The sequence below is a fragment of the Sorex araneus genome, chromosome 1 (assembly GCF_027595985.1).
Source record: "Sorex araneus isolate mSorAra2 chromosome 1, mSorAra2.pri, whole genome shotgun sequence".
Taxonomy (NCBI): Eukaryota; Metazoa; Chordata; class Mammalia; order Eulipotyphla; family Soricidae; genus Sorex; species Sorex araneus.
The window spans coordinates 57,538,357-57,551,718 of NC_073302.1; the positions used below are offsets into that span (position 1 = coordinate 57,538,357).

Below are 13,362 nucleotides of genomic sequence, written 5' to 3' on the forward strand. Positions count from 1 at the left end.
ACACTTCATATAGCAGTTACTGTATCATTTACTACACTTCATATAGCAGTTACTGTATCATTTACTACACTTCATATAGCAGTTACTACATCATTTACTACACTTCATAGAGCAGTTCCCATAGAACCAAAAATAAGTAACCCCAAGGGATCTCTTCTGGAGTCTACCAGTCTTTCCCATAGTGGGTGATACTCCCTCTGGGGTACACCCGATCTATTTAGGGGCAGGGTAGTGCTATCCTCAGGTGCAAGATAGGGCTCGATTTCTGTTTATTTGCTTAAAGAAGATGAATTACCAGAGGGATGCTAGGTAATTTTATCTGAAAAGAGAGTGGTAGGCCAGGTTAGTTTGGGAATTGCTGGTCTCCAGGAAGCTTCTTAAGCTTTTTCCATTTTTTTGCCTGAGAAAGTTTTATGTGACCCTGGTTGTAATAAGGAGGTATGGTAAATCAGACATTTGCAGAATATAAATCACAGTATTGATTTTAAAACACTTTTTGTGACTGCTGCATTCAGATAAACAACCGCCATGTGGAGTCACGATCTACTTTAAGAAGCTAGGGTCTAGATAATAGTTTTATACTCAAGTACCTTAATCCCTCTACCTAACCAAATTAAGACAAGTTTGATTCTATATACCCCCAATCCTCTCCTCAATAAATATTCCTACACTCGTGGTTTTAGGGTTGATGGGAGGAAACTATATAATACTATAGAATACTAATTTCAATTAATATAATTAATAATTACAGTCATATAGCAATGCTTGGACCATTGTTTATTAATTAATTTTGTCCACACAATAGCCCTGTAAAGTCAGTGTGCCCGTTAACAAATGTACAGATAATAAAATAAAGCTCAATGTTCGAAGACAACAGCAACTAAATGTCGGAGTTAGAATTGAGCCTTCTCTTTCTCTAAAGTGCGTGCGCGTGCACACACACACATACACACACACACGCACATGCACATACACACTCACACTCCTACACACAATGTCACTTTCCCTGGAACAATTGCTAGTGGTAAAGAGCACAGAAATTTGAAATTTGTTTTTGCTTTTCCTCTGTCTTTAGGTCATCATCATCATCATCATCAAGCAAGTTGGATCTCAAGAGCGGCCTAGAAGAATGTGCAGTGGCATTGAACTTATTTCTAAATAACAGATTTACAGATGCCTTGGAATTACTTCGGCCATGGTAATTAAATTTGTTTTTCTTTCATTTTTATTGTTTTTTGCCTTTCGTTTCTGAGCCACACCTGGCTGTGTGGTTCTTGGCCCAGTGCTGTGCCTTCTCCTGGCAATGTCGGGGGATCATAAGTGGTGATGGGGATTGAATGAGGCTAATTGTGTGCACACCAAGCACATTAACCCCTGTACTATTGCTCCAGCTTTTTTTTTTTTTCATTCTGATCTCCCTGACTTCTGTCTTCCTGTCTCCCCGTCTCTTTTTCCTTCCCTCTAAGCATTCCTACCTGACTCCTTTGTTTTTATTTCTAAAAAACTCCCTGCTCCACCTCTGTCACTGACCTCCTAACTAATCCTAAACTGGAATAAAAATGAACTCATTTAGTATTATATTTGACCAACACTTTTGTTTCGTTTGGGGGGTTGCACCTGCAGTTCTCTGACACTGCACTCAGGAATCACTCCTGGGGAGCCTTGAATGGACTAGGATCCCTAGGATGCCAGAGATTGAACCCATGTTGGCCACGTGCAAAGGAAACACCCTATCCTCTGTATCCATTGCTCTAGCCCTATGGTCAAGACTTACATTGGCTGTCTTTCATGAATTTATTTTATTGTTAAAGTTCTTCCCTTATTTGACTCTTTTCTTCTGGGAGGAATTTTTAGCTTTAATGTGAGCTTTATTTATTTATTTCTTTATTTTTGGTGCTCATTAACAAGCCCATTAGCAAGTTCATGCAAAGCCTTTGTTCTAAGCCATATCCCCAGTGAAGTGTAGATTCAAAAATAGTGTTGGGGAAGGAGTGGGTACGAGAGGAGTTAAGGCACTTGTCTTGCCTTGAATCCTGCCAACCTATTTTAATCCTCAGCACCTTGGAGCCAGGAATAGCCCCTAAATGAGGTGTGATCTATGCCTCCCAAACCCCCCCACTATTGTGGGCCAGATAGGAATTATAGGGGTTAAGTGGCTTGCCTTATACAGTTGACCCTGGTTTGATCTTTGGCACCATATTGCCCCTTACTATGTCACCGTACTAACTCCTGAGCACCAAGTAATTGCTGAGCACAGAGGCAAGAGCCCCTGAATACTGGATGTGACCCCAATACTGATTACTAGATGTAACTCTAATCTCCACTCCTAAAATAAAATAAGGTAAAATCATTTCTGTAAATCATGTTACCTAAATAAAAAAATAAGTAAACCAAAATTGCTGGTTAACACTAGGCTGCTCATGTTGTTTGCAGTTCCTTTGAGCCGGTGCCCTTATTGTTTGGGATAGAGTGCAAATTGCCAAAGGATAGGCAAGTTATCATGGGGAAATCATTTTTGGCTAAACTTGTTTTGTATAGGAGCAGGCTGCTCAGTATTGCATTTGAATGGAAAAGAAAATGGCACATTGGTATTTTTAGTCTTTTTATAGAATTTGCATAATTGATGAGGTTTTATTGTTTTGAGAAAAAAGGTGTTTTTTATAGCCTGAGAACTTGGGGGTATCTGTCAGACTTTAAGTCTAATTGTCTTTAAAAATCAGAGTGATTCTTACATTACTTGATTATTTGAATTTTCAAACTTTAATCAGGAATCTCAGATAATGGGACTAGATTACTCAGAAAATCTAAAATGTGCTTCTGTTAGGCATCCTTTGTTGGACGCCTAAATTTATTGCAAAAAAATCTTGTTTCCTTTTGGTTCCTGGGTAGCAGCAAGGGAGGGGATAATTTTAAATGAGCTTTCATCTTTAAAAAAAAATAGAACCTCTCTGCCAAAAAATACACTTCTAGTGGCTTTAATTTTAGCATTTATTATGGAGTTAAAGATAGCACACTGTTCTTTGTTCAGCTGGGAAAAAATGGATTTGCTTTCAAACGTTTCTTCAGAAATCAATCCACAGGCTGCCCCCTTGTGCTAAAACAGAGAAAAGTTCATTTTCCAACTCTGCTTAAACCAGAAGTATTTGGTGCTGCCTGTGTGGATTTACACTGTAAAGTCCTTGATACTGAGGTTTGAAAGCCGTGTCTTTCATTGCATATGATGACGGTGGTGTAGAAGTAAAGATTATGATTGTGAAAGTTATAGCATGTACTTATTGGGATTTATTATAACTTGTGGCAAATAAGATTTGAATGCTTTTCAGATGAATTGGACTCTACTAATTTAATTCCCTGTGTTTTTGCAGGGCTAAGGAAAGTATGTACCATGCTTTGGGCTATAGTACCATTGTGGTGTTACAGGCCATTATGACCTTCGAGCAACAGGACATCCAGAATGGCATCTCTGCCATGAGGGACGCCTTACAAACCTGCCAAAAGTATGAGCCATGTCCTTGCATACTTAAGATTTGATCACAGACAGACCGATTAGGGTTTGTCCTACTGAAAGTGCTGTGTTTGAAGTTGGTCACAGTTTTGAAAACAGTCTTGGCCATCCAAGTTTCATGGCTCCATTTACTGTTATGTAATAGAGTTAAAATTTATCTCTTAAAGTTGCATATTTGTTCAGCGGACTCTTTAGCCTCTAAACTTTTCACTTCTCTCCAGGTAGCTTGAGCTACAAGGAAAGAGTAAAGGATATTTCAGTGGGGTTAACAAACATTTTTAAAGGTTTCCCTGGAGTTAAAAATATCAGGTCTTATCTCCTAAGCCAGACCAAGAGAGAAGCAACCTTTTATGTGAGCGTACAGCAAATTCATAAGGGAGTGTTCTATTTGGCTAAAGTGAACACGGTCGGTGAAAATGATATGAAAAGCAGTTATCTAGTATTGGAGAATTTTAACATTTGTGAAATTGTGTCTTCATATAATTTAGCTGGAAGCCCCACAAATGAGTTTCCAAATACTGCACTCCGAATCCATCCTTAATCTGTCCCATTAAGAATTAATCCATTCTGTGATGTCAGAGAATATCTGATTTATCACAGAAATAAATAAATCACAGAAATACTGATTTTTAGCCAGAGATTAGGGAAGGTGCTTAGCAGGGTTAATGTCTACTGTTGTGTGTAGGTCTGCCCACACATGTGACTAGTGAGCATTGTCCGAGTGCTTGCTGGGTGCTACTCTAGTGCTGGGAGTTGAGTCGCAGAGGGTCTGCAGTGTTGGAAAGAGTCACGCCCTTCAGACTTCAGTTTGATTACACCTTTGTAACTTTATATTGTGATGGAAATGGGTGTCCCATGAAAATGAGCTCAACCTAATTTATTGTTACTCTTCTTTCTGTTTCCCACTTCCCCTTCCACTTGTTCAGATACAGGAAAAAATGTTCAGTTGTTGAAACTTTCTCAAGTTTTCTTTCCAGAGGTTCATTTGAACAGCTCACTGAAGGTAAGAGTCATGTACAAGATGATTTCCCCCTCTTTGAAAAAGTAAAATAATCATGCTCATAAAATTAAAATTTGAGTGTGATATAAAATAAATAGAATGCCTTTTTTCTCTCCCCCATCATACGGTCATACTGTCATTGTAATTATTGGCTTGAAGTTTAAGCCTTGTAGACTTTTCTGTACATATAAAAGCACAGAGAGAGAGAGCCAGAGAGAGAGGGGGCCAGAGAGATAGAGGGCCAGAGAGATAGTACAGTGGATTAGGCTGTTGCCATATACATGACCAACATGTATATGATCTCTGAAACCGCATATGGTACCCTGAGCACTGCCAGGAGTGATCCCTGGGCACAGAGCCAGATGCAAGCCCTGAGCAGTGCCAGGTATGACTGTACAACCAGATCTGTTGTTTTTAGATCTGTAGACTTTTTAGATCTTGTAGACTTTTCTGTACAGATAAAAGCACAGAGAGAAAGAGAGAGAGAGAGAGAGAGAGAGACAGAGAGAGAGAGAGAGAGACAGAGAGAGACAGAGAGGGACAGAGAGACAGAGAGACAGACAGAGAGAGACAGAGAGAGAGGGCAGGAGAGAGAGGGCCAGAGAGATAGTACAGTGGATTAGGCTGTTGCCATATACATGGCCAACATGGATATGATCTCTGATACCACATATGGTCCCCTGAGCACTGCCAGGAGTGATCCCTGAGCACAGAGCCAGGAGCAAGCCCTGTGCAGTGCCAGGTATGACTGTACAACCAGATCTGTTGTTTTTAGATCTGTAGACTTTTTAGATCTTGTAGACTTTTCTGTACAGATAAAAGCACAGAGAGAAAGAGAGAGAGAGAGAGAGAGAGAGAGAGAGAGAGACAGAGAGACAGAGAGACAGAGAGACAGACAGAGAGACAGAGAGAGAGGGCAGGAGAGAGAGGGCCAGAGAGATAGTACAGTGGATTAGGCTGTTGCCATATACATGGCCAACATGGATATGATCTCTGATACCACATATGGTCCCCTGAGCACTGCCAGGAGTGATCCCTGAGCACAGAGCCAGGTGCAAGCCCTGTGCAGTGCCAGGTATGACCGTACAACCAGATATGTTGTTTGGAGCCCAAACCTTACACTTACACACACACACACACACACACACACACACATGTATACATATACATATGTATGCATGTGTATATATATGTTACATATAGAATTTTTGTATTTAATCCCATATTAATTTTTTTGCATGCATAGAATTATGGTGCATATTGTTCTGCAGTATAATTCTCCCCAAGTCAGTAAGTATAAATTGTCCTTCATTGTGTTTGATAATGATATAAATATACCACAGGGTAGCGTACCATAAATTATTTGCTTATTCTTTATTGAAAAAACTTATGTTGTTTTGATTTCTTCACTATTACAAATACTGAAGCCTTAAAAAATACTTACATTTTTATAAAATAGAATGGAGTTTGAAAAGTAGAGTTAGTAGGTCTAATGGTTTGAGAACGGAGACTATAAGATACTATTCTCCCCACTCTCAGAAGGTCAGTTTATATCAATTTTGCCAGAAGATTAGTACTATGAACTGGTTATAGACTTTGGAGGGTCTGAGAGATCATCTATAATGTGAAGCAACAGTGTTGATTACAGGAGAGGGTTATGGAGCTTGTCCCTAAAGGGTATGATGTTGGCCCTATGATTGTTGTTAAACAGAATGGCATTTCCAGGCAGCTGAAGTCCACTTTTTTTTCTATAGAAACTGACCTCCAAGAACTTAGAAGAATTTATTTATCCCCTTGCTTTTGTGTAGGGAGAAGGGTAGCATTTCACAACTGAGGAATATAAAATGATCATACATTTCGTGTACAGAAAATGGCTTAGAGGGACAGAGAGATCATATAGGCATTCAGGCATGTGGCTAACCCTGGTTCAATCTGTGGTTCTCATATGGTCTTCCAAGTTAATTGCCAGGAATAATCCTTGAGCTGGAACCAGAAGTATCCCCTGAGTATAGCCAGTCCAACCCAAAAATCCCCCCAAGAATTGAGATACTTACGGGTTAAGGCATTTACCTTTCATATGGTTGACCCCAGTTCTGTCCCTGGCACCACACATGGTCTTTTGCGCACTGCTAAGAGTGACCACTGAGCATACCAGGTGTGACCTCCAAATCCCAGAAATCTATCTTACCTCCTCAAAAAAATAAAAGGAAAACAGAAAATGATGTAGAACATCCTCAGGCGTGTTTTCAGTATAGAAATAAAGAGGGAGGTGAATGAAGGCTGGTAGGGCCCATCATGCAGTCTCCGCTGGCTGGCACTGTTGAGCCAGGAGCCTGCCAGTGCAGAAGGATCTGAAAGTTCAGTCAGAGCCAAGAGAATAGCTCTGGACATGGCAGTTTCTCCCAGAGAAAGGTTGCCATGTCATTCAAACTAGAAGCGTCAGGCCAGTTTGTTTTGGTGTTCCTTAATTCCAGAGAGTCCTAAGTTTTGGTGGCATGAAAAAAAGAGGAGCAAAGGTGGATAAACAGACGTAACCATAAATAATAATTGAAAAATGGCAGTGATGGCTTTCTCCCACGCTGGAGAAGCTGGTGTTCTCTTGAGCAAGTATCACTCTTTCTTCGCCCTCACACTTCTCTATATCTATTTATTTAAATGTCACTATTTTACTTCACTTTAAAAAAAATGATGATGATGGGGCTGGAGAGATAGTACAAGGTAATGTAAAATAGTACAAGTTCGTATACACTTGCCTTACCCTCAGCCAACCCAGGTTTGATCCTCGGAGCTGAATATGTTCTCCTTCAGTACTGATCCCTGAGCACAGATCAGGAGAAAGCTCTGAGCATAGCTTGGCATGGTCCAACCTCTCATATGCTCCCCAAATGGCATGATAATGTTTCATTTTTTAAAAACTGCTATGTAAGGGTTGGAGCGATAGTACAGTGGTAGGGCGTTTGCCTTTCACGTGGCCGACCTGTGTTCGATTCCTCCGCCCTTCTCAGAGAGCCCTGCAAGCTACCGAAAGTATCGAGCCCACACGACAGAGCCTGGCACGCTACCCGTGGCGTATTGGATGTGCCAAAAACAGTAACAAATAAGTCTCACAATCGAAAGATGTTACTGGTGCCCACTTGAACAAATCGATGAGCAACGGGATAACAGTGACAGTGACAGCTATGTGTAAGACACCATTTTATTAATGGTGTTTTATTTTATTTATTTATTTTTTTGCATCATACCTGCAAGTATATATAGTACAGTGGGTAAGGCACTTGCCTAGCATGTGACTGACCTGGGTTCCATCCCCAGATGTGGTCCCCAGCCTTCCCAGGTATGATCCCTGGAGTGCAGAGCCAGGAGTAAGTCCTGTGCACATATAGGCCCCCCCAAAGAAAAATTGAAGTCTTAATTGAAATATCAAAAATAATAATTTTGGGGGGGGCTTTTTGGGTCACACCAGGGATTATTCCTGGCTCTGCACTCAGGAATTATTCCTGGCGGTACTTGGGGGACCATATGGGATGCTGGGAATTGAACCCAGGTCCGCCGCATGCAAAGCAAATGCCCTACCCGCTGTGCTATTGCTCCATCCCCAAATAATTATCTTTTGGCAATAGCCTATTCTGACGCATAGGGTTTTTTTGACTTTCATATCTAGAGGTGTGCTTAGCTAATCTCCCATTAAATTATAAAGATGATTCCATCTGTGGCTTAAGGAATTTATAATTAAGAAATAACATGGTAGATGTCATTAGCAAAGAACTACTTTTGAGAAGCAAGAAGCTGCCCCTTGTAGATCAACCAGAATGAAGGAAGAATACTTTTAGAAATTAAGTTGCATTTTATCCCTGATGAGTTTGGCTGTCACTGTAGCCCAAACAGATTTTGTGTTCAAGGGAGCATGTCAAAACATTGTAGCTTTGGTACATGATTTGTTTTTCTTCGTAGTAATTTTCATTTACATCCTTGGGTGGATGGTTGTCTGCAGGAGTGAGTATCTTTAATTAAACTTTTCCTGGGTTTAAGAGAGAGCAGCCTGATTCTGATTTCATGGCTGGCCTATTGCCTTTAGATAGATTTAAGTGCACTCTTTCTAACACTCAAGTTAAGCACAAAGAAAACCTAGACAGGAAATATGGAGTTCAAACTCTCTTGCCTTTTATCTCTGCTTTTTTTTTTATTTTGTTATACCCTTCTAGTTATTCTTAGATTTGTTTAACTGGAACTTAAACCTCACCTGGCTACCTTTCTACTCAAAGCTTTGCAAGGACTCACTGTTGTCGGCATCACAGTTGTCCGTAGTCTCGCCAACTTATCTTTTCCGACTCAGTGCCCACCCCTCCCTATAAACACATCATGTGTCAAGCCAAGGCATAACACTGGCTGTCGCCTGCTGTGCTGAGCTGAGTGTGCCCGTTGCTCTGTGTCTTTGCTCAGGCTAGTTCTTTCCCAGCAGCATCTTTGTCCCCTGGGCACGGACATGTCCAAGCAAGCAAATCAGTATAACTCAGCAGAGTGGCAACTCTACCAGAAGAATAGTTGCCAGTTTTCAGTCCCCTGATCACGTTGGGAAAAGGCATAGTGTGAGGTAGATGATCGGAGGGACTGAGACCTCGCTGTTGATGCTTCCAGAATGTGCACATAGCTACAGCCCCTCCACTAGGGCCTGTTGTGACTTACGCCCTGACTTAGGGGTGCTATTGGGAGATCTTTCTGCCTAGTTTAGACCTTTCAAAATTTAGTCTTTAGACTATAAGCACAATGGGATGTTGAACATCCCACAGACTTCACAGAATTGTGAGACCTGGTGGTGGTGGTGTGTGTGGGGGGGGGGGGCGGGGGTGTGTGATTTCCGTGCCCGAAAGTGAAGGAAAACACACTAGTTTTTTTTTCTTTGTACATTTTGTACATTTTTTTTAATTGAATCACCGTGAGATACAGTTACAAAACTTTCATGTTTGAGTTTCAGTCATACAATGATCAAACACCCATTCCTCCACCAGTGCACATTTTCCACCACCAATGTCCCCAGTATCTCCCCGCCTCCATCCTAACCCTGCCCCTGCCTTTATGGCAGACAATTTCCCCCATACTGTCTCTCTACATTTGGGAATTATGGTTTGCAGTATAGATAATGAGAGGCAATCGTGTTTGGTCCTCTTCTACTTTTGGCATACATCTCCCATCCCGAATGATCCCTCCAACCATCATTGTCTTAGTGATCCCTTCTCTATTCTAGTTGCCTGCTTTCCCCAGTTCATGAGACAGGCTTCCAACTATGGAGGAATATTCCTGGCCCTTGTGTCTACTATCCTTGGGTGTCAGTCTCATATTATGTTATTTTGTATTCCATAAAGGAGGCAACACTAGTTCTTATCCCATTTTATTCAGCAGCTTTCCCAAATAACACAGAAGTACCTTAAAGTCACTTCCTTTCTGTAAAAAAGAAAAAGTGCTGGGCCAGAGAGATAGAGTGCTTGCTTTGCATAATGCCGAGCTGGGTTTGATCCTCTGTACCACATATTTTACCAGAGAACAGTCAGGAGCAGTCCTTCAGTGCAGAGCCAGGAGTAAGTGAGCACTGCCAGGTGTGGTCCCCAAAATAAAACAAACAAATACAAAGGAAGTACCTGCTGAGCTAATTTACTGAAAAGCATAGTGTACCAGTGATGCTAGGTATAGAGTGTTTATGCCTGCACCTCATGTGATTCTTCAGCTGAAGCAGGGATGTGGCTAGGCAGATTTCAGAAGTGAAGGGAGCAGAAGAAGTAAGGTTGCTTACTTGAGGGCCCATGGACAGCCTTTCCTCCAGCTCAGGCTGTCAAATGCCTGAGCTCATTTACTTAAGCAAAATACCAGTTTCATATCTCATGGACAAAGGGATTCCTATGATTCATTTATCCCTATGATATTGCTTCATTTATGCCCTGTATATTCTCTTTCATGAGTTGTCTGGTTCCTGTACCAGATGCTGAAAGCTCTAAAGAGCCTAATACTGTGCTGGTGCTGTCTGTACTCCCAGTTGTCTGTGTGTGAGGCCTGACTTGGTGTGTGAGGCAGTTTTTTCACAGAATTCCAGAGAACTACAGTTTCCTCAGGTTTACAATGTTTCTCGGGACTGGAGCGATAGCATAGTGGGTAGGTCATTTGCCTTGTGTGTGGTGGACCTGGGTTCGATTCCCAGCATCCCATATGGTCCCCTCCCCCCAACACTGCTAGAAGTAATTCCTCAATGCATGAGCCAAGAGAAACCCCTGTGCAATGCTGGGTGTGACCCAAAAACAAACAAACAAGTAAATAAGCAAACAAATAAATAAAAGATACAATGTGTCTCATCGTCATCAAGATGATCATGCCTTACATTTAGAAATGAATTCATACATTTATGTCAGTGTTACCAATAGCTGTTACTGTTCAACTAATCTGTTAAACTGTTAAGTTAAACATGTATATATATATATGTATATATATATATATATATACACACATATGTAGTTCCTTATTTCTTTTTTTTAAGTTTTTTTAATTTTTGGTTTTCTTTTACAAAATGAGTGTGGGTTTCTGACACACAGTGCCCGACTCTTGGTAGTTATATTTGAATAGGGCCAAAGATGACTTCGATGAACCTTTTTGCACACCCTGAGAAAATCTTACTGAGGGGCCAAGAACTGAGCAATTTGTGCATGTTTATTGCGGCAACAAAGCACTCTAGGAGGGCTCATTCACCTAACTCTCTTTCTTTGAGCAACTTGCAGAGATTACTATGGACATGGTATTTTCCTTAATATAATTTAATTTTTTTTTATAGAGGAAATGCATGCTGAAATCTGTTATGCCGAGTGTCTTCTACAGAAAGCAGCACTAACATTTGTGCAGGTAATGAACGTTTGGTTGGCTGAGGAAGCCTGCCAGTATGACATAGAAAAAAAATGCAGATCTTTTCTATGTCAGTGCTTCTGTTATTGTGACTTAGAGTTGTAATGGAAAATATATGTTGTTCTGATAAACTGGCTGAAGAACAAACAAAACAACAGGGAAGTTTATTCCTTTTCAAGTGCTCTTAGAATCTTATTTTAAACTTCAGTCCTGAAAGGATGCACTGCCTTTCAAAGAAATCCTGCAACCATCACACCTAAGTTCAGGATGCTTTTCTTTAAAAAATCTGTGAGTCACCCTTGGTGCTTGCTAAGGGTAGAGGATTGTACCCAGGAGCAGCTTGGCAGGGGAGCTAGGGGAGGATCCTTTCACCCTTGGCCACTGGATTCTTACACAAGCTGCTTGCCTAGGGAGCCCAACTTTTCCTGTCTACTCCAGATTTTATCTTCCCTTTTCCTTATTCTCATTGTCTGTTCTTGCTTTTATTCCTGTGGAAGAACAGCTTTTAAAGGCCCCTATATAGAAAACTAAATCCTTTTCTTGTAAGCATTTGCACTTCATCTCTTGGAACAGTAGAGCCAGTCAGTACCTTGCCTACAATTCTTTCAGTGCTTCTGAAGAACATGAACTTTTGGGTTTTGTTATCTGTTACTGGTCGCCCCGTGATGGGTACAGTAAGGTGATACAGTTGGGGTGGACACTTTCAGGGGGCAGAAAATCACCAAAAATGGAATTTTCCCTCCATCTTAATGTTTCACAAGAGTTGCGTTTCCCTTTTTTTCAGAGGTTGATGTCTTTGGCTGCATTCTGGCTTAGTAAAAATGGAACCAGACTAATGTAGTCTGTGATCCTGTTTCCTAAAACCCTACATATTATGAACACTGATTAAAAGCAGTATTCTTTTTATTTTTTTTTGCCTTTTGGGTCAAACCAGCAATGCTCGGGTTAACTCCTGGCTCTGCACTCAGGAATTACTCCTGGCGGTGCTTGGGGGATCATATGGGTTGCCGGGGATTGAACTCGGGCTGGCCACATGCAAGGCAAATGCCCTACCCACTGTACTATCGCTCCAGCCCTCAAAAGCAGTATTCTTTTTTTTTTTTTTTTTTTTTTACTTTTTGGGTCACACCTGGCGATGCACAGGGGTTACTCCTGGCTCTGCACTCAGGAATCACTCCTGGTGGTGCTCAGGGGACCATATGGGATGCTGGGAATTGAACCCGGGTCGGCCGCGTGCAAGGCAAATGCCCTACCCGCTGTGCTATTGCTCCAGCCCCTCAAAAGCAGTATTCTTAACTGCCTTAGTAAACAGTCACAGACACAGGGTCCCCAATGATTTTTCTGCTGTTTTTTTCTAAATGAGCAATTGACAGTCATATCATGAAAAATGAGATTTGGAGGTTTGTTTTATACTCGGGACTTGTCATTTGACAAGGCTAGGGAGACAGCCATGGTTGTCCCCCTTCCTCATCCCAGGGTATCCAGCCAGTTGCCCACTGATGCTGCACCTGCCTTTTGAAGCCAGGCAGCCCCATCTCTTCCTTTTTGTTCTGACCGTGACTGTGCTTGTGGGAATGCTCATCATTCCTAGACAGCACAGTTTTCTGGGGATTTCAGTTTATCTTTCCTTCAGCTCATCCACCATTGCACAACTGGGCAAATATTTCAGGGATGAGAATCTAACTTGGCCATTTCTGTGCTTCAGTGCTCCTTGACTTTGACAGTGATGCGGTAGCAGAAGAATCAGAAATGTGGGGAAACCTTTTCAAAGTCAACTGCCCCCAGCCCCAGTTCCCTCCCTGCCTCTTGCAGATGCTGTTGATGCATATGTTTCCTGCAGAGAAGCACGGGTGGAGGCTGCTTTCATACTTCCCTTTTTGGCAGCAGATACTCCAGCAGTGTTACGTAACACATCTGGCTGAACCAAATAATCTTCCACATGAAGTTTCTTGCCTTTCCACATGAAGTTTCCATTACT

At 41.5% G+C, this 13,362-nt stretch overlaps 1 protein-coding gene across 2 annotated transcripts in view; it reads left to right on the forward strand.

The window, feature by feature from the left end:
- TTC39B (tetratricopeptide repeat domain 39B) overlaps positions 1-13,362 on the forward strand; it is a 113,490-nt gene that overhangs the window by 68,966 nt on the left and 31,162 nt on the right. For both annotated transcript variants that reach the window (XM_055122687.1, XM_055122692.1), the window contains 4 exons: positions 1,076-1,198; positions 3,366-3,497; positions 4,432-4,508; positions 11,317-11,384. In XM_055122687.1, the coding sequence (XP_054978662.1) occupies positions 1,076-1,198; positions 3,366-3,497; positions 4,432-4,508; positions 11,317-11,384 (400 nt within the window). The remainder of the gene's footprint in view (positions 1-1,075; positions 1,199-3,365; positions 3,498-4,431; positions 4,509-11,316; positions 11,385-13,362) is intronic.